Source organism: Elaeis guineensis, chromosome 12 (genome assembly GCF_000442705.2).
Source record: "Elaeis guineensis isolate ETL-2024a chromosome 12, EG11, whole genome shotgun sequence".
Taxonomy (NCBI): domain Eukaryota; kingdom Viridiplantae; phylum Streptophyta; class Magnoliopsida; order Arecales; family Arecaceae; genus Elaeis; species Elaeis guineensis.
This window is the reverse complement of record NC_026004.2, coordinates 74,808,519-74,835,107: the sequence shown is the minus strand read 5'-3', so window position 1 is coordinate 74,835,107 and position 26,589 is coordinate 74,808,519. Positions and strand designations below refer to the sequence as shown.

The 26,589-nt window shown below is 45.6% G+C and overlaps 1 protein-coding gene across 2 annotated transcripts in view; it reads right to left on the bottom strand.

Annotated features, from left to right (window-relative positions):
* Positions 1 to 26,312, bottom strand: part of LOC105037226 (nuclear transcription factor Y subunit C-4-like) — a 36,404-nt gene extending 10,092 nt beyond the window's left edge. Inside the window, exons 1-3 of one of the 2 annotated variants that reach the window (XM_073246810.1) lie at positions 25,749 to 26,312; positions 25,587 to 25,646; positions 25,052 to 25,241 (exon numbers count right to left, since the gene is read on the bottom strand). In XM_073246810.1, coding sequence (XP_073102911.1) covers positions 25,052 to 25,059 — 8 coding nt within the window. In that variant the 5' untranslated portion in view covers positions 25,060 to 25,241; positions 25,587 to 25,646; positions 25,749 to 26,312. The remainder of the gene's footprint in view (positions 1 to 25,051; positions 25,242 to 25,586; positions 25,647 to 25,748) is intronic. The other variant, XM_073246811.1, reaches the window with a different exon arrangement.
* Between the last annotated feature and the right edge of the window lie 277 nt (positions 26,313 to 26,589).

Below are 26,589 nucleotides of genomic sequence, written 5' to 3'. Positions count from 1 at the left end.
TGGGGTGGGGGCTACCAATAATTGGTGGCTTGGTGCTCTCTACCTTTTGAATGAAAGGCAAAGAGCCAGAGAAGCTCTCAGGCTTCAATGAGGCGACAATACACGCGAACAAAGCCCAAAAAAAGAGGAAAATTTTCAAAAAATTTTCACAACTTCAAGAAGATGACATATTTCTACCGAAAATAAGGTAATACATCATTCTGTCACTAAATATTTTATTTTTCATCTTTTTTTTGATCAAAAAATGATAAGTAGAAAAATAAGAAAAAATCATATCAAAATTTATAATTTTGGTATGATTTCATTATATTATAGATCATTGGATGATCTATACGATGAAACTAAAATCATTAATTTTCGCTAATTATTTTCTTAAATATATATATTTTCACAATAAAAATTATTAAAAAATAAATTCAAAAAGATTATAAAATCAAAATATTGTTTAGGATGATTCAAACTACTTTCAGTATAGATTTTATGTTTGATTGTAAAGATTTTGATGCATAATATGCATAGAGCCTAAGCTTAATTTTGAATAAAATAAATAAATAACATCTAATGCATGTTAATGGACTTAAAAAAATATATGTAGCATCCATGACATATTTCTACTTGGATCTAACCTCAAATATTTTTTAAAATTTTTTAAAATTTAAAAATAATTTTTAATTATTTAAATAATTAAAAATATATAAAAAATATAAAATATAAAATTAGTAATATATTTTAACTAATTCAGAATTATTATTTGAAGCACATAACATATTTTTTGAATTTATGAGATTTAAAATTATTATTAAAAATTTAAAAATTTATATATAAATAAAAATTATGAAAAATGAGTATTCTTAAAAAAAATTTATAATTATTAAACTATCGTGCTTTGTTAAATTTATAGAAATAAGTAAAGAGCCGGAGCATGACATTGACTGCTAGCATGATGAGATACTCTCAGCTCGACACCATTGGAGATGCAAATAATACAGCACATAGTTCAAGAGAGGGATGACTAGATTGAAGCAGTATTTAATTGGTGGTTATTCTGATGTGATCATGTGTCGGAAATGCTCACAGAAGATCCGACAGCTCATGAAAAAGCACTTCGCTGATTCTAAAGCAACGAAGGAGAGGACAAAACAGAAGAGAACAAAAATGAACTATCGAATTAGAGAGCCACCTTCTTATCATTCCAGAGAATCAGAGGCCTCCGCTCTAGATAACAAGGAGACAGATTGAGGCTATCATTCAGACGAGTCTGGATGATCAGTACTGGCTGGAGGAGATGGTTAGATATAGCAAACGATTTGGACCATCATTCTATGAATCAAAATTCGACTCTATGATTATTGGGAGAGAGTCCGAGTTTAAGAAGACCACCTCTGTCAGGAAGCCAGTCAGTAGAGGCAGACGGTATTTCATCGATGTTGGTGGCTTTTGACAATAAAAGGTCCTCCAGAGACATTCTAGTAGGAACCATCATCCATGATTTGGATCCACAGATTTTTTTTTTCCATAAGGATTCAAAACAGCAAAAAATTGACACTATATTGAGGAAGGATAAGAAGAAAAATATGTGGCGAGCTATTGGATCATAATTTTATTTCAGTCACATTCCAGCGAATGCAGCGAGCAATACTTACTATCGATCTGTCATTTCAGCCATACAAGCTGCAGGCCTGGTGTAGATCCCCCGGCACTTAGAAAAATCTATGATCAGCTTCTTGATAGTAATAAGAAAGATTTAGAAAGATGAATTTCTTCTTACAAAAATAAATTACCTATTTACGGACTGACAGTGATGTATGATTGTTGGATCCATCTTACTAGACAAAGTATCATCAACTTCTTGACATATTGTGATGGAAAAATATTTTTTCACAAGTCAATTATGCTTCAGATGGGATGCACAATACCGCATATATTCTTAGACTAATGGAGGAGGTGATTGATTCACTAGGAGAGTAGAATATCGTGCAGGTCATCACAAATAATAGGCTGCAATATAAGACCGTCAATGAGTTGCTGATGGAGCAACGACTGCATATTTATTGGACATCATATCCTGCACATTGCATTGACCTCATGTTGATGGATATTGAGAAGCTTCGTACAATGCAGCAAATAGTGGACTTAGCCCAGTCTATTATTAGATTTATTTACAATCATATATAGATCCTGTCATTGATGCGGAAATATAATAGAGGAGAGATCTTAAGATCGGATGTCACATGATTTGCTTCAAACTGCATAGCATTTAATAGCGTTCTGCAGAAGAAAACAGCCTTGCGTCAGATGTTTGTCAGTATCGAGTGATAGAAAAGCAGATATGCGAAGATCGATACTGATGAAAGTCAAGTGAAAAACTTGATGACCAGCCAATCATTCTGACAATAGGCTGATAAAATAGCGAAGATTATCAAACCATTATATGAGGTGCTTCGCATCGTGGATAGTAAAAGATACCCCCAAATAGACTTCTTGTATCACATGAAGAGGATGAAAAAATAGATTAGTGAGATAGATCCAAAAGATATCCAGAAATACATCAACATCATTCATTACCGCTGGAACTATCAGATAGATAAGGATTTGCATCTAACCGGTAAGCATGAATTCAAAAATCATCTGAAATTTTTCTTTTCTTATACTTATATAAGTCTACTTAATCATTTGTGAAATCTATTTTCAGCTTACTATCAGATGGATAGGGAGTTGCATCTAGCCGGTAAGCACGAATTCAAAAAGTATCTCAAAATTTTTCTTTTCTTATACTTATATAAGTCTATTTAATTATTTGTAAAATTTATTTTCAACTCACTATTTGAATCCGAGGTTCTAGTATACCATACCTAGGATAAATATGAATAATAAGCTTCTCAATGCTCTCTGTAATGTGATATATACGATGGTGCCTGATTCAAAAATCGCATCTGTGTCTACAAGAGATATGTTAGATTAATTAAGATGTGAGCATTTAACTTAATTCGATCTGTAATAAATAATATATTTATTAATTAATATATATATTTTTCATAAATAAAATAGTTTAGAGAGGGGACGACAGCTTTAGAGTCTCATCAGTTGTCATAAGTAAAAAGAAAATAAATCCAGATAAATTACATATCAATACTGAGAAATTTGTTGACATTACATGCCTACTAATATCATGAAATCTAATATGCAATTTTGTTTAATATTCTTGCAACTGAATGATGGATTCATTTTGGAGTCCGCACAAAATTTGAAATATGACCATCCGCATTCTTTCCCAGACGGTCTCCTCTAAGAGATGTGAGTGCAATTGGTCGACTTTCGTCCTTATCTACGACAAATAGAAAAATTATCTGACATAGAAATACCTCAATGATCTTGTATACGTGCAATATAATTTAAGATTGAGGCTAAAATGCATTCAGAATGAAGTACAGCTGAAGTACACTGATCTGACAATAGATAATTATGCCATTGATGATGAGGATCTGATGGTTGGATGGCTTACAAAAGAGCAGCAGGAACTGAAACTTGATGAGCCAGGATCCCCTCCACAACTAACCAGTACGGTAGATAGAAAGATCAGGATAGATTCAGGACAGTGGGCAGATATAAATATTCCACATAAGATTCCAGTTGATCAGCCCAAGCCTGAGGGATCACAGGAGAGTCAGTCATCACGTGACTCCATGTCCGAGACATCCTCCTAAATGTTTGAGCGAAAAATGTTAAAACGAGGCCGATCCTCTCAAGCAGAAAGAAGACATCCATCCTCCCAGATACAGCAAAGTCAATAACAGAGAGGCACCGAAAGAGCTCAAAAAGATAAATTTCTCGCAAAGACAGTTGCAGCATCCGAGAGTGCAGAAATTAGCTAACTCAAATTCGGAGACCAGCTGTAACAAGAGTGATGATAGTAGTCATGAATCTAATGATCAAAAAAAGATTGGAAGATATAAGACCACTATTCATGAGATGCTACCGTAAGGTGGTATTCGATTCATTGATGAGTCTCAATTTACACATGCCACACAAGATAAGGACCATAGTACATGAGATGATAGACCCCGCAAGGATATGATTTCATATAGACGACGGCTTTCCAAAGATTGTCCAGCACATGATGCAACTTCAGATGACCTTACACGTGGAGTAAGATTCATGAATGTATCTGGATCATCCTCGCATAATGGATCCTATCACCCACAGACAACTTATGATCCATATGGATATGGTGCATTCGAGACATCATCTCCCAGTGGCTACTATTTTATGCAGTCTGGAGCATCTTACAGATCAGATTTTGCTGCTGACATATTTAGATTGACCGCTCCACAGCCATAACATTATCCCAAGGATACCTCTCAAAAGTCAGAGTTTGAATAAGAGATCTGAGATGTCTTACAATTCAGAGAGGATATCTTATGGGATGAATATTCAGGAGTACAGTGCTATGGAATGGACTGATATTCCTTCGGAGTATGCGAATGATTCGAATATCTATGAACATCACAGACACTCGACGAGAGATTAGATTAGTAGAGATCTTAAGGATAGTATATTATTTTTTGTAATTTGTACTTTAGATATATTTAATGCATTGTTTTAGACTTCTTTTATTTTTTCGGATGATAAAATTGTTATATAATATAAATATATATTACTTTGGATATAAAGTAATTTAAAAATTAATAAAAAAATTTATTTGAAATCAAAATCAACTGAAAAAATAAAAAGACTTTGTGGTGTATCGGTATGAAACCAATACGCCACACAGTACCGACACTCAGTACGGTACGATGTCCGGTATCGTACCATACTGATCAAGAACTGATATGGATCTCGGTACTAATTTCTGAAACCTTAGTCACAATATATATTGATATTACCACCTTGAAAACACCAATTTGAATTTCTATATCTACCATTCTACCTGTTCAATAGAGAGATTCGCCGCCTCCCCCTCTTAAACTCTCCTTCCCTCATCATCACTGCATTGAATCCTCAACTGCTCCACCACCAATGGACACCTGTCATGAGATTGAGAGTGTACAGACACTCCTACTCCTTATCGCTCTTTTCTCCTTCCTTGTCACTGCTATTGTCTCAACGCCACCGCAACCAATACCTTCATCACTCATCCAATTCCCCTCCCCCTACTCCCTTGAACCTCCTACCCTCTCCATAACTAAGCAGCTCATGAATGGAAACAAACTGAGGATTTTTCTCCAAGTCACGTTAGGTTTTTGATTTCAGTGTATATTGCTTGCTTCCAACAATCATGTGGAAAATGTTAAGCCACTAATAATGCAAGCAAGGATGGCATAATTGAAAGAGTCCAGCCTTTTGAAAAAACCAAAAAGAAACACTACACTTACATTTTCTTAAAGAAAACTCAAGAACATTAGGATGAGCATGTTGTAAAGTAGATTATTGGTGTTGCTAAAGAAGAATAAGAAATTTCTTCCTTTGTTTGATACAACTCTACAGCAGTACCTATTAACAGGATAATCTCCTGATGGAGCCCCTTTGAAGTTTTGAGGATACCCACTAGGATTCTCCAATATGTTCTGGTTTAAAATTGTTTTGACATAAGCAATAACAACAGATCTATTTAGATCTGATTTTCAGAACTCACAAAAAGCAGTAATTTCTTGTGTTTTTATCAATGCAACAGATAACCTGAATAAAGAATAGAGGAAAAGAAGGAATATATAAGAGAAGTAGAACAAGATAAGGAAGAAAGGTAGGAAATAAGAAGAAGAAGAAGAAGAAGAAAAGCATGCAGCCATTTCTTTTTTATCAGTTTTCATGATCAAATTCAGAAATGCATAGTTGACCAGCAACTGAGCCTAATAGCCTTTCAAACAGACTCAACCAACTTCCTTCCCTTTTCCCACAAGGACTCTGAACAAAAGAGAATCATAAATCTCAAACGAGCTGCCCAAATGTATTCCTGAATTGAACTAGTTGGCCAGTATTTGCTTGACCTAATGGACCCTTCTAGGGACCCTACAGTCAACTATAATCTTCTCAGATTTGAATCCTAATAGAAGAACTAAATCTTCATCAAATAAGATGACCTGCATGTCTAGCAAAGAGCTGGTCAAAGCCATTTTGAATGCAATGATCATCAAACCACAAGGAAATGGATAAAAGAGGAATCCAGAAATTCACAATAAGTTGGATTCCTCTTTTATCCATTTCCTTGAGATGATTTCCTTGAGGTGATTTATGTAGTGTTCTTAAGATGATTTCTTATTACCAAACTACATAAATCAAGAACACTCAAACAAACATAATCATCAAAATTCACAATAAGTTGGATCTCTGAAAGGTTCTCATATATTTAAAAAACCAAAAGAAAATGGAGCATCTCCACAAACTAACACAGCTCCAACTAAGCTTTGATCCTAAAGTGGCTGGGCTACATAAATCATGTGCCTCCATTTTGCTCGATTTTGGCCCCATACTTTCTGAAAGATGTCTAGATAATAAGTCCTTCTTTACTACTTCATCCATGTGATTTTCGATCTCTATCCCTCTTCGTTCCTTCTACATGTATCAGGTCACTCCTTTGTGTTGTTGCATCTCTCAACCTACATTATTGATTTCCAAATCATTTAAATCATCCTTCTCTCAATTGATGCTACCTCAACCTTTTTATAAATGACTTCATTTCTTAGTCTAACTTATATTACTACAAATCCATCTCAATATTCTTATTTCAGCCACACTCATCTTGCACATATGTTGTTTTCTAACCATACAACATTCTATACCATAAAGCATAGCTGGTCATATGGTTATTCTATAAAATTTTTCATCAACTTGGCTGCCATCTTACAATCATATGTCCTAGTTGCACTAACCCATTTCGTCCAACCTGCTTCAATCTGATAGATAACATCCTCTTTATTCTCTCCTGCCTTAAAAATATCGATCTTAAATATTGCAAATAATCACACTTAGAACTTTCTGATCCTCAATTTTTGCTCCACCTACCTCTGCATTTTTAATTTTACCCAAGCTGCATTTCATGTATTCCACCACCAAGTTTCCTTTCAAATAGCCATTTTCCTTCTAGTCTCCTAATACCTCTATGCTCACTTTCTTCATGCTGTTAACCAATGATCGTCGAATTGATCCAAACTGGGCAGCTCCGCCTTAATTGAACCGAACCAAACCAATACCAAGTCGAGACAGCTCGAAAGGGTGGGTCAATTCGGCTACAAAATCCCTCCTCCCCCAGGTTCGATGGTTTAATTCAAGGATTCTTCTCTCATTCACTCTCTCCACCAGATGCTTGCTCCCCCTTCTTCGATGTTGCAACACCATCGCCAGCAAGCCTCCCCCCTCTCTCCCCCTCCCTCTCTCGCTCGCTCCCCGCTCTTCAACACCATGACACCGCAATGCGATCGCCGATAAGTCTCCCCCCTTCCTTTCTCTCTGTCCACCATCTCCTTTTCCCTCTCCCCCTCCCTCTCCCTATTTTGGTACACCTCGGCATGTACCATATGTTATGTATCGAACCAGTCATTAGCTAGTACGAACCGTCATAACTAGGTCAAGCAGACCTTGTTGTTAGCCATCTCTTCGCACACGATATTGACCTCCCCTTATAGACCCTATTCTCCTTTCTTCAACATTTTATCCTTAAAAATCATTTGTTTCTCCCCTTGCAAATTCCACCACCTAGTCTCCGGGTTTCTTGTTTTAGTCCTTATCCCCATGAACTAACACTAAGCCCTTAAGAAGATCACATGATGCATTCCTAATTGACCACTTCAAATAAGATTTCAGATGCTATAGCTAAACTAATTGCATGATGCTATATGTTCTTGACAATGGATATCCAAGCCTGCAAGAATCTGGGTACAATGAAATAAGATAGGCAAAACTAGTAGCATCAAGGCTCGCATAGCACAGCTATCTTGCCTTATGTTTTCAATCATGTTAGCTGCTGTAGATTATAGACGATTGTGCAAGAATTAAGAAAGAGTGACATACAGCAATCTAAAGACCATTTATTTGTCGATAGATAGAATATCCATAATAAAGGTAAACAGAATATAAGTGGTTTAAGATTGCAATAGGTTGTACATAAACTGACCTTAGCAGATGAGCTATTTATCTAAGAAATGCTCATATCGAACATCTTGTATGAAGAGGAGAAAAGGTACAGTGATTACTAGCCATGTATTCCGCTGCCCTTAAATAAACACCCAGGGTGCACCCAGAAAACATGTGATAACAGTTGCTTGACTACCTAAATGGAGAGGAAGGGGATGATAATAGCCGGTTCCTCAACAACAGCTAAAGTTTAGCAAAGCCCTCATTGCACAGTGTGATGTCATCTTACTAGATGATCAAGTGAAAGAATATGTCATAACTCCAACAATATCACCCGTAACATATGCCTTGCTTGCCCTTGGTTTATTTCCACGTATATCCCATTATGAACTGACACCATGTTTGGACAAGCCACAACCAATCCACTTATCATTCTCATTACATCTATCTTTCTTTTCAGCTATCAAACTCCCATCATCGAGCCTTCTACCACGATCACTGTGGTGTTTTCTACCTTTGATATTTAATCTACAGCCACCACAAGGAACTAGAGCATGCTTCCCACAAAGTACCAAATGATGTAAACAGCTAACAATGAGAGTAATATATTTCCCACTAATATCAGAAGTAGCACTATTGTTAGAATCTTACCACCCATGATTTGGGTCTTACTCCTTGAATAAAAATGCCCTCCTCCCACCCCCACCCCATCCCCCAAACATCTAGTTATTACCCTTACACCAGCATCCAGATAGGAATATAAGACCTAGACTTGTATCATGGATCATATGATCCCTTTCCCTCCCTTTTTTTTTTTTTCTTTTTACTAATGACTGTATAATCCCTTGTACTATAGGATATATCCTGCTTATCTTTAAGATTTGATGGACGTACCAATGGATGAGGAGCTACAGAAATATCTTCAGGAAAGTGCTCCCTAATGGATTCTATATGTTGAGGAAGAATTATTTGTAGAGGATTTTGAACATGCAACTTTTTCCCATAAGTGATAATCTGTTCAGCTTAAATAGATTGGTTTGTCAACTCCAAAAGATTACAAATAGATGTCGGTCTTGAGAATTAGCTAAGATAGAACAGAAATTCCACTATGATTTTGGCATAACAAATTGGATAAACTCCCACTAAAAATAAGTTTAGTTGAATGGGTTATAATTTTATGAATGTGTTCTTGTTGAATTTGATTTGGTACTCACAGAAGTATTCAAGGCTCATTCAAGAATTCAAAATGCCCCAGCATTACCCATTACATCATGCTAAGACACATGCAATGTCATGCTGGATTGCGTTGTTATGTGCATTAGGTTGGTACCAAGTCAAACCTACCTAGGGCTGCATTCCAATACTAGCCAGACATAGTTCATGCTGTCTAGCACTAGAAACCTTGGCTCATTAATACCATGGCCACATGATTTTCAAGGATACACTCCCAAATGATATCATAATTATAATTAACCTGGTTTAGGCTCCAATCGCCATGAATAGAGACAGAAACAAGTTCTTTTGTCATCCACACAATGATGCAGATTCCATGGGATAGGACTGTCCAGCTTTCTCTATGGAAGGGAATATGCCACTTTCCCACCTTGTCCTAGCACTTCAGACAGGGAATATCCCAAGACGCACCAAACATGCTGCTAGGACAGGTGATGGAACAATCCCATCTCAACACTCAAGATGATGCACTGTCCTAAAGTGGAGCGTGATATTTGGGGTTAAGGCCCGCCTGATGCATCCACTTATTGAGTTAAAAGCAAAGTAAATGATCTGGATAACATTCAACAAAGGGATGAAGAGCACACTATGTACACTTGTAGTCTCTTGTTAGCCTCTAACATGCATAGCCAATGACTAAACTCTACTAGACTAACATACTCTAACATCAAATATGATAACACATGTGATCGTATTTGTAGGCCCATTGACCCTGCATAGACACTATCGAGAAGTCTTCACCATGCCAATTGGCACAGACCAATAAGTGGCACCAGAGCTTGTATGCTTGTACCTGGTAATGCCAAATGCAGTCTTAACACCTTGCTACCAAGTCTATTAGAATTGATGGATGTGTTGTCCTATGCTTAAATCCAGCAGATTTGTGTACCATGAATTTGTGCATACAAAATCATATCTGCCAGGCAAAACAATCAAGTTCTCTCCAAAAACCTTCTGGGTTGTTGTTAAACATAAAAATGGTCAGAGCATGTTACAGTACCATGCTCAATAAATTCCTAAGGGAGTGCAGGGCAAATTTGCAAGATATGAGACAGATTGATGTCATAAGAACAGCACATGATATACAACATCAAGCAGCATGAGTTTGCAATTTTTGAGAGAACATTTAAATATTTTGTTGCATTATTTAAACCAGTATATGTGATGTAGGACAAGTTACCAGCAAATTTGCAATGCATTATAATTTTAAAAAAAATCAGGTCAGACTTGACAACAATTTCTACATAAAATCCAAGGCCACATAATAAAATGCTTGCAAGTTCTAGAATTTTACAAGTATACCACCTAGAGGTTGTTGCTTAGATATAGGTTACAGTTGTTTTAATTTATTTTTTTAATGTTTTGTTCAAGTCAGTTGGTTAGTTTGTTTGACAATTTATACAAGGGACCGAAGAATTTAGGGATGGCAAAATTAATCCGACCCGATGGGTATACACCCTACCCAAAACCGGTCAAACCCGAAAAATAGGGTTTGACTGGGTTTGGGTTCGGGTTTGGGTAAAACCCGAAAACTATAGTACGGGTATGGGTAGGATATTTATATATATATATATATATATATACATATATATATATATATATATATACATATCCGAATATATATATACATATATATATATATATATACATATACATATACATATATACATATCCGAATATATATATACATATACATATATACATATCCGAATATATATATACATATACATATACATATATACATATCCGAATATATATATACATATACATATACATATATACATATATACATATATACACACACATATACATACACACATATATATGATCTCTCTCTCTTTCTCTCTCTCTATATATATATATATATAATTATATATATGTATGTATGTATATGTATGCATGCATATATGTATGCATGTATGTATGTGTGTGTGTTAGAAGTGTGTATGTGCGTATGTATGTATGTATATATAATTGGTAATTCTATTTTTTGATTGATAATATGCATAAAATTATTTTACTTTTTTTTTTTAGTATAGAATGGATGGATATGGGTTGGGTATGGGGCGGGTATGGATTGGGTATGGAAAAATGGGTTATCCACGGGTATCTCCGAATCCGTTGGGTATGGGGATGGGTATCTCTTTTCTTACCCGATTGGGTATCGGGTAGGGTTTGGGTATAGGGTATTAAGTTCGGGTTTGGGGATGGGTAGTATACTACCCGACCCAAACCCTACCCATTGCCATCCCTAGAAGAATTAAAGCCTTAGATACATGGCACTATTTTGTCCTTGCTTGAGTTAGAGCTCTGGTGGCTATAAAAGGGGTAGGATGTAACAAGATGAATGCTTTGGTAAATTTGATAACAATTATGTTTCTCTACTAATTCACAAAGCTTATAAATTTGGCAATAAAAGTTCTATTGGTTGGCTCATCAATCTACTACAAGGAAGGTATTGGGTATAAAATACCCACAGCCGAAGTCCTCAGCAGAATCGGCTCCAGCAGCTCCGCCCGGACTCCTACGGGAGCCGGACTCCGTCAAAATTCGAACTCGGAGTTAGGGGGACTGGTGTTGGGTATAAAATACCCACAGCCGAAGTCCTCAGCAGAATCGGCTCCAGCAGCTCCGCCCGGACTCCTACGGGAGCCAGGCTCCGTCACCGACATCGGCTCCAGCAGCTCCGCCCGAACTCATACGGGAGCCGGGCTCCGTCACCGACATCGACTACAGGACGACTCCGCCCGGACTCCTACGGGAGCCGGGCTCCGTCGCCAACCTCGACTGCCGGTAAGCTTCGTCCGGACTCCTACGGAAGCCGGACTCCGCCGACAACTTCGACCGCAAGTAGACTCCGCCCGGACTCCTACGGGAGCCGGGCTCCGTCCTCAACATCAACCGCTGGTAAGCCCCGTCCGGACTCCTACGGGAGCCGGACCCTGCCTTTGACTTTAATTCCAGGAAGACTCCTCCCGGGCTCCTACGGGAGCCGAGCTTCGCCCTCGACACCAACGGCTGCAGACAGACTTCGTCCGGACTCCTACGGGAGTCGAACTCCACCGACAACTTCGACCGCAAGTAGACTCCGCCCGGACTCCTACGGGAGCTGGGCTCCGTCCTCAACATCAACCGCTGGTAAGCCCCGTCCGGACTCCTACGGGAGCCGGACCCTGTCTTTGACTTTAATTGCAGGAAGACTCCGTCCGGGCTCCTACGGGAGCCGGGCTTCGCCCTCGACACCAACGGCTGCAGACAGACTTCGTCCGGACTCCTACGGGAGCCAAACTCCACCGACAACTTCGACCGCAAGTAAACTCCGCCCGGACTCCTACGGGAGCCGGGCTCCGTCCTCAACATCAACCGCTGGTAAGCCCCGTCCGGACTCCTACGGGAGCCGGACCCTGCCTTTGACTTTAATTGCAGGAAGACTCCGTCCGGGCTCCTATGGGAGCCGGGCTTCGCCCTCGACACCAACGGCTGCAGACAGACTTCGTCCGGACTCCTACGGGAGCCGAACTCCACCGACAACTTCGACCGCAAGTAGACTCCGCCCGAACTCCTACGGGAGCCGGGCTCCGTCCTCAACATCAACCGCTGGTGAGCCCCGTCCGGACTCCTACGGGAGCCGGACCCTGCCTTTGACTTTAATTGCAGGAAGACTCCGCCCAGGCTCCTACGGGAGCCGGGCTTCGCCCTCGACACCAACGGCTGCAGACAGACTTCGTCCGGACTCCTACAGGAGCCGAACTCCACCGACAACTTCGACCGCAAGTAGACTCCGCCCGGACTCCTACGGGAGCCGGGCTCTGTCCTCAACATCAACCGCTGGTGAGCCCCGTCCGGACTCCTACGGGAGCCGGACCCTGCCTTTGACTTTAATTACAGGAAGGCTCCGCCCGGGCTCCTACGGGAGCCGGGCTTCGCCCTCGACTCCAACGACTGCAGACAGACTTCGTCGGAGCCGAACTTTGCACCTGACTTTAGTTGCAGGGGACTCCGCCCGGATCCCTACGGGAGCCGGGCTCCGCCCGAGAGGACTCCGCCCGGACTCCTACGAGAGCCGAACTCCGTCATCAGCTCCGACCACTGCCGAGCTTCAGCCGATGGATCTGCATTCCCAGGCTGTATTAACGGCCATGATTCTGCTCCACTCCCTGCGGCGGACCCTACGCGACCCCATTACTCTCTGACAGGCTGTATTAACGGCCATGATTCTGCTCCACTACCTGCGGCAGACCCTACGCGACCCCATTACTCTCTGACAGGCTGTATTAACGGCCATGATTCTGCTCCACTCCCTGCGGCGGGTGCTGCGTGACTCCACTACTCCCTGGCAATTAGCGGCAACGGACGCCGCTCCACTACCTGCAACAGGCTCCACGTGGCAGGCCATAGCAATAGCCACGGGTCTACTCCACTACTCTTCGCAGCAAATTCCGCCTGACTCGGGGCAGCCGTCTGCCAGACGGTTACAGGCGTCGCTGTCAATCTGCTGCCCCTTCCGTCTATAAAAGGAAAACCCCAGATACGTTATTCTATAAGCTCTAGTTTTTACCTAAAACTCTGCTAAATTCTCCGTTCGAGCACTCCATTCTTGTTGAGACAGAGAACTGACTTGAGCGTCGGAGGGTCTTGCCGGAGCAACCCCACCTCCGGTTTAGACTTCCTTTGCAGGTCCCGGCGGCGACCGCGACTTCCCCAACTCCAACTTCTCCGGCGCAAGCGGATTTTTGCACCAACAGGATTGGCGCTAGAGGAAGGGCTCGTGTATCTTCGCAATACCCTTGTTCTTAAAGGAGCGCTCAACGGATCCACTTCCGGCCATCTTTTCCGGCATCCACTCCTCCTTCCCTCATCTGATGCCTTCTCGCGAGGCCTTTGCACAACTACCTCCGGCTATGGTCGCCGATGAGGAGTGGCCGGATGACCGGCCTCTGCCAGATTCCGTCAATGCCATCTCGGGGGAATCCCGACGGGAGGCAACCAACATACCAGCTGCATCCCCCAAGCGGCAAAAAGTTGAAGAACCCATAACCTTTACCGAAGAAGACACCCAGGGAGTCCAATTCCCTCATAACGACATGGTCGTAGTTTCCTTGAATATAGCAGACTACGACGTCCGTCGCATTCTCGTCGACAATGGAAGTTCGGCCGACATCTTGTTCTACGACGCCTTTTCAAGAATGTCCGCTCTTGACGGTCATCTGAGACCGATTTGCTCCCCCTTGATAGGGTTTACCGGTGACGCCGTTCCGACGGAGGGAATGATAGCTTTGACTGTGGCCGCGGGTCAGTATCCAAAGCAGTCCAAGGCTCTGGTGAATTTCTTGATGGTAAAGGCGCCATCCGCCTACAATGCAATCCTTGGCTGACCCGGCCTCAATGCTCTCAGAGCTGTCGTTTCAACCTACCATTTGAAATTGAAGTTCCCCACCAACCAGGGGATCGGAGAGGTCCGAGGAGACCAAGCCCTGGCCAGACATTGCTATAACATCGCCTTGCAAAGAAGCGACCGGGCCGACCCCTATCCCGTCGATGGATTGGATGCTCGCGACGACCTCACCGAAGAAAGGGGCGGCCCAATCGAAGATCTGGTACCAGTTCCCCTGAATGATGGGAACGCGGAGCATGTGGTGTTAATTGGCTCCAACCTGGGGGAGGAGGTGCGGACGCGTCTTATTGATTTCCTCCGAAGGAATGCGGACGTTTTCGCTTGGGTTCCGGCGGACATGCCGGGGATTGACACGGAAGTCATGGAGCATCATCTGGCAGTCGATCCAAAGCATCGACCGACAAAAGAAAAAATCCGGAGTCATGCCCCGGAGAGGCAGAAGGCGATAGCCGAGGAAGTGGATAAGCTTCTCAAGGCCGGATTCATTAAGGAAGTCAATTATCCTGATTGGATTTCCAATGTTGTTTTGGTCAAGAAAGCAAACGGCAAGTGGAGGATGTGTATAGACTTCAAAAAGCTGAATAAGGCTTGTCCAAAGGACAGCTACCCCCTTCCCAGAATCGACCAACTGGTGGACGCTACCTCAGGCCATGAGCTCTTCACTTTTATGGACGCGTTCTCCGGCTATAATCAAATTAGAATGGCATCGGAAGATGAAGAAAAGACAGCTTTCATCACTAATCGTGGCCTTTACTGCTACAGGGTCATGCCATTCGGCCTCAAGAATGCGGGCGCAACCTACCAACGGCTGGTGAACAAAATCTTCAAAGAGCAGATCGGCCGAAACATGGAGGTCTACGTGGACGATATGCTTGTAAAAAGCAAGTCTTCCAAAAATCATGTCGCCGACCTCGAGGAAACCTTTGGCGCTCTTCGAAAGTATAGGATGAAGCTGAACCCAACTAAATGCGCTTTTGGGGTAACCTCAGGAAAGTTCCTGGGCTTCATGGTATCAGGGCGCGAGATTGAGGCCAATCCAGAGAAAATTCGCGCCATCCAAGAGATGACCGCCCCAAAGTCGATCAAGGAGGTTCAGCGCCTCACAGGGAGGATAGCGGCTCTTAATCGCTTCGTCGCGAGGTCGGCCGAACGATGTTTGCCCTTCTTTCAAACCCTCAAGCAGCCGAAGAACTTCTGTTGGACCTCTGAATGCCAACAGGCATTCGAAGAATTAAAAAACTACCTTAGCTCACCCCCGCTGCTGGCAAAGCCTGAACCTGAGGAGGAACTATTTTTATACCTGGCGGTCTCTCCCATGGCCCTTGCGGCCGTCCTTGTCAAAGAAGAAACGAAAGTCCAGCGACCAGTCTACTACATTAGCCGCGCGCTGAGGGACGCCGAGACCAGGTACACCAAATTAGAAAAACTGACCTACGCCTTGTTGGTTGCAGCTCGGAGGCTCCGACCCTACTTTCAAGGGCACACCGTGACGCTACTCACCGATCAACTGATCAAGGCGGTTTTGCACCGGGCTGACGCCTCCGGAAGAATGGCAAAATGGACGATCGAGCTCACGGAATTCGACATCAACTACAGACCTAGACCAGCAGTAAAGGCCCAAATATTGGCAGATTTCATAGTAGAGTGCACCATCCCAGAGGAGGCCGAACCTGAGCAAAGCAAAGTTGACGACCTGAAGTCTCAACCAAACTCCCCCAACGAAGAAGCCAATCCCTCCGATTGCTTTTGGACCCTCTATGTGGACGGATCTTCCAACATGGCAGGCGCGGGTGCAGGCCTGATCTTGGTCAGCCCAGAGGGAGTCATCGCTGAGTACGTTCTGCGTTTCGAGTTTCCCGCAACAAACAATGGAGCGGAATATGAAGCTCTAATCGCAGGATTAAAGATCGCCAAAGAGCTGGGAATAGGTCAACTCCGGGTACACAGCGACTCCCAACTAGTGGTGGGACAAGTCAGTGGGAGTTATGAAGTGCGGGAGGACAGTATGGCCAAATATCTTGAGAAAGTAAAGGAGCTTACCCCCGCCTTTAGCAGTTTCGACATTAGGCAGATTCCAAGGCTGGAGAATGCCAGAGCCGATCTTCTCTCCAAGCTGGCGACATCGGCTCCGGCCGAATTGCCCAAAGGCGTCCTCTTTGAAGTTCTAAAACATCCGAGTACATAAGAATCGCGGCCCGTAATGGAGATCGACCACGAGCCCAGCTGGGTCGACCCGCTGATAACCTATCTTAGGGATGGAGTTCTCTCCCAGGACGCGAAGGAGGCTCGAAAACTCCGAAATCAAGCCTCCCGGTACATCCTTTATGAGGGCAAATTGTACAAAAGATCATACTCCTTGCCCCTCTTAAGATGCCTCCGGCCCTCGGAAGCTGACTACGCCTTATGGGAAGTACACGAGGGAGTTTGCGGAAACCATTTGGGAGCTAGATCTTTATCCCACAAGCTACTCCGCCAAGGATATTACTGGCCAACGATGCATCATGATTCGATTGAATATGTCAAAAAGTGTGATCGATGCCAGAGATACGCCAACGTCCAGAGACAGCCCGCCACCGAGCTCACACCCTTGAGTGCCCCATGGCCTTTTGCACAATGGGGGATGGACATCCTTGGCCCCTTTCCCATGGCGTCTGGACAAAGGAAGTTTCTCCTTGTAGCGATCGACTACTTCACCAAATGGGTTGAAGCCGAACCACTAGCAAAAATCACAGAAGCGAAAGTACAAGATTTCATCTGGAAGTCAATTGTGTGCAGGTTCGGCCTGCCTAGAACCCTAATCACTGATAATGGACGGCAATTCGCGGGAGCAAGATTCGCCGAATTCTGTGAAGATCTAAACATCTCCCACAACTTCACATCGGTAGCCCATCCTCAGGCGAACGGCGAAACTGAGGTGACTAACAGAACCCTTTTGCAGGGGATTAAGACAAGGCTTGAAAAAGCAAAAGGAACTTGGGCGGACGAGCTTTATCATGTGCTATGGGCGTATCGAACTACCCAAAGGTTACCTACGGGGGAGACCCCCTTTGCTTTAGCCTTCGGAACGGAAACCGTCATCCCGATCGAGCTTAAACTCCCGTCGGCACGAGTCGTGGCATTCGACGAACACCAAAATTCACAAAGTCTTAGAGCCAACCTCGACCTATTGGAAGAAAGACGGGAGATCGCTCAGGTTCGAATGGCAGCCTACAGACAGAAAGTTGCTCGATATTACAACGCCCGGGTTAAGAACAAAGCCTTTAAAGCAGGAGATCTAGTGCTTCGACGAGCTGCTGTCTCGCAACCTCAGGACCGGGGAAAACTCGCCCCAAACTGGGAGGGACCTTATGAGATCAAAGAAGTAGTCCGACCCGAAACTTATTATCTTAAGGAGCTCGGAGGAGCCGACCTCCCGCGACCATGAAGCTCAGAAAACTTACGGATGTACTACCAGTAACTTCATTTTAATCAAAAATCGCATACCCATAGGTCTTTGGACAATTCAAACAAACTGTATCAAAAACAAAAGGGCAACCTCATAAAGTCGAAGGCCCGGTTCCATTTAGACCGGATGGGGGGAGAGGCCTTACAACGCTCATATGTGCCCCCACAGCCCTGTTAGGGACAGGAGGAGAACCTCGCCCTAACTTGAGCAAAGTCGAAGGCCCGGTTCTATTTAGACCGGATGGGGGGAGAGGCCTTACAACGCCCATATGTGCCCCCACAGCCCTGCTAGGGACAGGAGGAGAACCTCGCCCTAACTTGAGCAAAGTCGAAGGCCCGGTTCCATTTAGACCGGATGGGGGGAGAGGCCTTACAACGCTCATATGTGCCCCCACAGCCCTGCTAGGGACAGGAGGAGAACCTCGCCCTAACTTGAGCAAAGTCGAAGGCCCGGTTCCATTAAGATCGGATGGGGGGAGAGACCTTACAACGCCCATATGTGCCCCCACAGCCCTGTTAGGGACAGGAGGAGAACCTCGCCCTAACTTGAGCAAAGTCGAAGTCCCGGTTCCATTTAGACCGGATGGGGGGAGAGGCCTTACAACGCCCATATGTGCCCCACAGCCCTGCTAGGGACAGGAGGAGAACCTCGCCCTAACTTGAGCAAAGTCGAAGGCCCGGTTCCATTTAGACCGGATGGGGGGAGAGGCCTTACAACGCTCATATGTGCCCCCACAGCCCTGCTAGGGACAGGAGGAGAACCTTGCCCTAACTTGAGCAAAGTCGAAGGCCCGGTTCCATTAAGACCGGATGGGGGGAGAGACCTTACAACGCCCATATGTGCCCCCACAGCCCTGTTAGGGACAGGAGGAGAACCTCGCCCTAACTTGAGCAAAGTCGAAGTCCCGGTTCCATTTAGACCGGATGGGGGGAGAGGCCTTGCAACGCCCATATGCGCCCCCACAGCCATGCCAGAAACAGGAGGAGGACCTCGTCCCGACATGAACAAAGTCAAAGGCCCGGTTCTTTTAGACCGGATGGGGGGAGAGGCCCTGCAACGCCCATATGCGCCCCCCAAGAGGAAAACCTTGCCCTAGCTTAAGCAACTTCGACCGGTGGTGAGCCCAGCCCGGACTCCTACGGGAGCCGGGCTCCGACACCGACTTCGACTACATGACAGCCCAGCCCGAACTCCTACGGGAGCCGGGCCCCATCACCAACTTCGACTACATGACAGCCCAGCCCGGACTCCTACGGGAGCCGGGCTCCGACACCGACTTCGACTACATGACAGCTCCACCCGGACTCCTACGGGAGCCGGGCCCCGTCACCAACTTCGACTACATGACAGCTCCGCCCGGACTCCTACGGGAGCCGGGCTCCGTCACCGACTTCGACTACATGACAGCTCCGCCCGGACTCCTACGGGAACCAGGCTCCGTCACCGACTTCGACTACATGACAGCTCCGCCCGGACTCCTACGGGAGCCGGGCTCCATCACCGACATCGACTACAGGACAACTCCGCCCGGACTCCTACGGGAACCGGACTCCGCCGACAACAGCAACTGCCGGTAAGCCTTGTCCGGACTCCTACGGGAGCCGGACTTCGCCTATGACTTTGACTGCAGGAAGACTTCGCCCTGACTCCTACGGGAGCCGGGCTCTGTCCACGACGCCAAGGAAGGCTCCACCCGGACTCTTATGGGAGCCGGGCTCCGCCCACAACTCCAACTTCGAGAGGGATTCTCCGTTCGGACTCCCACGGGAGCCGAACTTCGCCTCGGCTTCAGCGGAGAAAAACTCCAAGCGAAAAAGGAAGGCAATGGATTGCAACAGTGACGATTGGGAAACAAACAGCGCCCGAGGTATAAAAAACCCTGTCACAGCAAGGATTGGGACTCCCGATGGGAGTCCCAGCTTTCAAGGAAGCTTTCGGCGCAAAATAAGACAACTCCCTTAGAGTGACAGAGGCTCGGATCCCCGAATTCAAGCCCTAGGAGGGACCCCGGGCGCGAATGGCCCCAAGCGAACCTGCAGCCATTGACGGAATGACAACCGGGTATCTTCGAACGGCGTAAAAGTCGAAAAGGAGCTCGGCAAATAACAACCCTACACGAATAAAAGAGGTCGTCGATGACCTTAGGACGACATGAAAAAGAAAAGAAGAAAAGGAGGAAGAAAGAGGAAAGGAAAATGAAGAAGTTCGACAGACAACTATTCGATGCAAGATGCAGACAAAGTAACAAAATCTCCTTTTTATTTAATAAGATATACGTTACAAGACCCAGTGGGTCAAGAAAAAAAAAAAAAAAAAAGAGAAGATATACATCATTGCAAGCCTCGCGAACACGGCTTGGAAAAGATATATCGGAGGCCACTCCAAGCTGCAAACTCCTCTTCCCGTCTCTGTCCTTCTCAGCCGCGTTCTCCAATGCGTGTAACGGACCTATCGGCTCTCGTCCCGTCTCGCTTCGCTCCATCTCCGAAGTCCCAACCCTAGGGGGAAAAGGGTGGGATAGATTCCCGGGGGCGGTAAGGGCAACGACAGCAGTAACGAAGACCTGTTTCAAGAAGAGCCGGAGTCACCTTGGAGGCAGCGGTGATGCCAAAGATATGCTCCATCTCCGAATGCTCCGCGACAGTCGCCACCCAAAATGCTCCGGCAAGGTCGGCATGCGCTACTTCCACCGTCCCCGCAACAAATTCCACTGCCCCACCGTCGACACCGACCGCTTCTGGTCCCTCGGCCCCGACGGCATCAAAGATCCCGCCACAGCTTGTGACGACAGCTCTGCCCTCTTGACCGGTATCACCCCGCCTTGCTACTCCGAAATTCTCGGGCAGAATAACTTTACCGGCGGCTCCCGTTACTAAACCCCTGTTGTTGAAGGAATTCTTCCTTGAGCCCCCTTCGAAACGACGGGGATCCTCACCGGCCGCTGTTCTCCTCCTCGCCTTCCTCCAAGCCCTAGACATCCCTTCAAGGATGGCCTCCGGGGTAGAGGACATGGCGTGGGAACCCCTTAGAGAAGAATTGGGGGGCTGAAGACAGCAAGGACCGGTGCGGGGGAAGTAGCTGAGTAGCTGGGCTCTCAGATGAAAGAAGGGTGCTGTCTTCTCGGCAGAATGGAACCCCGAAGGGAGAGTAGGGGGTTTAAATAGCCAGCGAATCTCAGCGCAGTTATGGCAGCGGGCATACCTGGGCCAACTAATGCATGCCACGTGTTCCGTATGTCCCTCTCACTGCTATCAAGGATTGACCGTTCGCAGATTTCCGTAGCGCGACGCTTGGGATCGCGTTTCGGTGGAAGTTCCGAAAAGACCCTTCGGGTCACATTAACCAGAAAAAGAGCTCCGATATGCACACATTTAATGCCAAAATATCTGGGAACGGCGGTGCGCAGGATTCGAGGGGACGGTTTCGGCTGTGCCCATCTCTCTGTACTTCCTTCATTCGAAATTCGAACTCGAAAGTAGGGGGACTGGTGTTGGGTATAAAATACCCACAGCCAAAGTCCTCAGCAGAATCGGCTCCAGCAGCTCCGCCCGGACTCCTACGGGAGCCGGGCTCCGTCAAAATTCGAACTCGGAGGTAGGGGGACTGGTGGTGGGTATAAAATACCCATAGCCAAAGTCCTCAGCAGAATCGGCTCCAGCAGCTCCGCCCAGACTCCTACGGGAGCCGGGCTCTGTCACCGACATCGGCTCCAGCAGCTCCGCCCGGACTCCTACGGGAGCCGAGCTCCGTCACCGACATCGGCTCCAGCAGTTCCGCCCGGACTCCTACGGGAGCCGGGCTCCGTCACCGACATCGACTACAGGACGACTCCGCCCGGACTCCTACGGGAGCCGGGCTCCGTCGCCAACCTCGACTGCCAGTAAGCTTCGTCCGGACTCCTACGGGAGCCGGACTCCGCCGACAACTTCGACCGCAAGTAGACTCCGCCCGGACTCCTACGGGAGCCGGGCTCCGTCCTCAACATCAACCGCTGGTAAGCCCCGTCCGGACTCCTACGGGAGCCGGACCCTGCCTTTGACTTTAATTGCAGGAAGACTCCGCCCGGGCTCCTACGGGAGCCGGGCTTCGCCCTCGACACCAACGGCTGCAGAAAGACTTCGTCCGGACTCCTACGGGAGCCGAACTCCACCGACAACTTCGACCGCAAGTAGACTCCGCCCGGACTCCTACGGGAGCCGGGCTCCGTCCTCAACATCAATCGCTGGTAAGCCCCGTCCGGACTCCTACGGGAGCCGGACCCTGCCTTTGACTTTAATTGCAGGAAGACTCCGCCCGGGCTCCTACGGGAGCCGGGCTTCGCCCTCGACACCAACGGCTGCAGACAGACTTCGTCCAGACTCCTACGGGAGCCAAACTCCACCGACAACTTCGACCGCAAGTAGACTCCGTCCGGACTCCTACGGGAGCCGGGCTCCGTCCTCAACATCAACCGCTGGTAAGCCCCGTCCGGACTCCTACGGGAGCCGGACCCTGCCTTTGACTTTAATTGCAGGAAGACTCCGCCCGGGCTCCTACGGGAGCCGGGCTTCGCCCTCGACACCAACGACTGCAGACAGACTTCGTCCGGACTCCTACGGGAGCCGAACTCCACCGACAACTTCGACCGTAAGTAGACTCCGCCCGGACTCCTACGGGTGCCGGGCTCCGTCCTCAACATCAACCGCTGGTGAGCCCCGTCCGGACTCCTACGGGAGCCGGACCCTGCCTTTGACTTTAATTGCAGGAAGACTCCGCCCAGACTCCTACAGGAGCCGGACTTCACCCTCGACACCAACGGCTGCAGACAGACTTCGTCCGGACTCCTACGGGAGCCGAACTCCACCGACAACTTCGACCGCAAGTAGACTCCGCCCGGACTCCTACGGGAGCCAGGCTCCGTCCTCAACATCAACCGCTGGTGAGCCCCGTCCAGACTCCTACGGGAGCCGGACCCTGCCTTTGACTTTAATTACAAGAAGGCTCCGCCCGGGCTCCTACGGGAGCCGGGCTTCGCCCTCGACTCCAACGACTGCAGACAGACTTCGTCGGAGCCGAACTTTGCACCTGACTTTAGTTGCAGGGGACTCCGCCCGGATCCCTATGGGAGCCGGGCTCCATCCGAGAGGACTCCGCCCGGACTCCTACGAGAGCCGAACTCCGTCATCAGCTCCGACCACTGCCGAGCTTCAGCCGATGGATCTGCATTCCCAAGCTGTATTAACGGCCATGATTCTGCTCCACTCCCTGCGGCGGACCCTACGCGACCCCATTACTCTCTGACAGGCTGTATTAACGGCCATGATTCTGCTCCACTCCCTGTGGCGGACCCTACGCGACCCCATTACTCTCTGACAAGCTGTATTAACGGCCATGATTCTGCTCCACTCCTTGCGGCGGGTGCTGCGTGACTCCACTACTCCCTGGCAATTAGCGGCAACGGACGCCGCTCCACTACCTGCAACAGGCTCCACGTGGCAGGCCATAGCAATAGCCACGGGTCTACTCCACTACTCTTCGCAGCAAATTCCGCCTGACTCGGGGCAGCCGTCTGCCAGACGGTTACAGGCGTCGCTGTCAATCTGCTGCCCCCTCCGTCTATAAAATGGAAACCCCAGATACATTATTCTATAAGCTCTAGTTTTTACCTAAAACTCTGCTAAATTCTCCGTTCGAGCACTCCATTCTTGTTGAGGCAGAGAACTGACTTGAGCGTCGGAGGGTCTTGCCGGAGCAACCCCACCTCTGGTTTAGACTTCCTTTGCAGGTCCCGGCGGCGACCGCGACTTCCCCAACTCCAGCTTCTCCGGCGCAAGCGGATTTTTGCACCAACAGAAGGTGATCTCTTCGAATCATAAGAAGACAGTGGTTCTCTTGACTTATTTTCTCTACATGCTTGCACTATGTTAATATGAATAAAACTTAGAGGTGAACCAAGCTCAATAGAGAAAATTGCACGGACAAGAACAGTGTCATTGTGCTATTATCATAGAGCATGACTAACATAGGATACAAAATTGTACCACTAAAAGAGATCAACCCTAAAATGTGTTTTCTTGATTTAATAATCTGACAAATGAACATTCTTATATATAGTTGGTATATGTACTCAACAATAACTTCAAATTTCTGTTGTAGTAACAAAAACCATTCATCATGAAAACATGTGGGAATCAAAAATGAGAATCAAAGATGACATACTGCATTAATGAGAGTTACTGATTAAATAAGTATCTTGAACTCAAAAGCATGGATTTTAAAAACAAAAAAAAATGAAAAATGCTCCTCTTTCTAGTCCCCTGACATAAGAATTAAATCTTGGATAATTGAACAAAAGTAAGAACCCCCTTGATTAAAAGTTTTGACTTAATTTAGTGATCTTACATGAAGGTGAATAATAATGGAAGAAGAAGGTTCCCTGTGCCATAAGTTTATTAAGCTCATAGATGCCTTCAACACTTGGCTGCTAGAATTAGGGGAGGGTGAACGAGAAAGCATGAGTGCCTATTTAAGAAAGTGGATATTTTAAAAACTCTTGAAGTAAGAAAGCACTTTGGAAAATGTGCAGGATCAAGTTTCCAGGGAGATTCTGAAACAGGATCTACTAAGCTTTAACATCCAACTTGACTTTATTTTCACCAATTTCATATCTGAAATACTAAGTTATCAATTTCTACTCCTCCCTGTTTTTTACTAGAAAATGACAGACAAGCTTGATAAAAAATTTTGAATACCTTATATGAAAATTGCATTTCATCATTGTTCATGTCTCATACCAATACTATTAGCAATTATAATATGTTAGGGAATAAAAACAGTGAAATATATTTAAAATCAGATATGCCTTCAAATTGCTGTTAACTACTCCAAAGAAATATATTTAAAATAAAAAATGCCTTAAAATCACTCCTAACTGCTTCATCCAAGTCAGCCTCGGACACCTCTTTACCCAATATGCCTCCTTATGAAAACTGTCTTTGATCTACGTTGCATATGGCCAAATCATCACCCCGATCCTATCATCTACACATTCTACTCAATGTCCTCTGGCATTTTCAGCTCCATCATGGTAGTTCAGCCACACATCCACTTCAACAATGTCATCTACTCAATGCACCAGATCGCCTCTCAATTAGTCCATTGGTATGGGTAGGAATAAATATAAATATGTTAGTAGTATTCACTAATCGCATGAGCAGCATGACATTCAAACAGGATACCTAGCATTCTTTCATTTAACTGAGTAAATGGATCTTCAAAAAATCTCTTTTTTAACTGATAAAATGATGTAAAAGACTGATATATGTTATAAGTTTTCATACTCATGGAATCTAAACCACACCCTGCAAGCAGTACTTCCTTTTAAGGCAGTATGCTATTATTGTTCAAGAAATGCGAAAAATATAAATTAGTGCTAGCAAGTAAAGTGTCACTTCCACCAGAATATACCTTCAAGAATGGAAAATGTTGGTATGAATTGAGCACAAAACGTCAAGCCACCCAAAAGACCTGCAAATTGTGTCGATAGTTAACCGCACATTCATCTTAAGCCTTAACAGAAACAGAATATTATAAATCAAAAGGCCACATAAAGAAAGGAAATGGAATTACCAAAGCTAAAAGCAAATCCAAATTCCACAGACAGTTAACTCGACCTTGGCTTAATCAGTCTTGAAGCGTAAATCGAGCCGAGCTCGAGCTCTCACCCAGCTCGTCTATCGCTCGAGAATAGGGGAATAATTTGGAAATATCACGTCTTCATATAGGATGAAGCGAGTAATCAGCGGATCAACCACGAAGGCCAATGTTTCGAAGGTCACCGGCGTGTCGTCAGTCGTCGGATGGAAGACCAGGGCTGGGTGGTGGTCTGGTGGGTTGTTGCTCCAGAGAGGTGAGGGGCCGCCAGATCAGCCTTAGAGGACAGCCGTACCGGCCATGAAAGTCGGCACTTTTATGATCGGCGGCGCGGCGAAGACCGCAGGCCGGAGGATCAGGACTTGGGGGAGAGCAGCGGCATTGCTCGAGATAGGTGGAGGACGCCGGAGCAGCAGCGGAGACCGATGGTTCGAAGGTCAGCGGGGTGGCGGCGGCCCTCGGATAGAATAATTGGGGTATTGGAGGTTTTGCGGCCGTTGCTCGAGAGAGTTAGGCGCACAGACGAGAGAAGGGTAAAGTTGACGGCGGTCCGATTCTTGGAGCCCCAAGCTCTTTTTTATGGTACGAACAGATCCGCCGTTGGATTGAAAATCTATGCTCATCACAAGTTATCCTGTCGTTAAATTGAAATCGAACGGCCAATCTGATGACTACTAAGAGCGTGTTTACTGTTTAAGATCATTAAAGATAAAAAAAAAATTTAGGTATATTAGAAAATAAATATTTTTTAAAATATATATATATATTATCATAAAATACTTATTTGATATTTTTTTTTCTTCACTATCCAAAATTT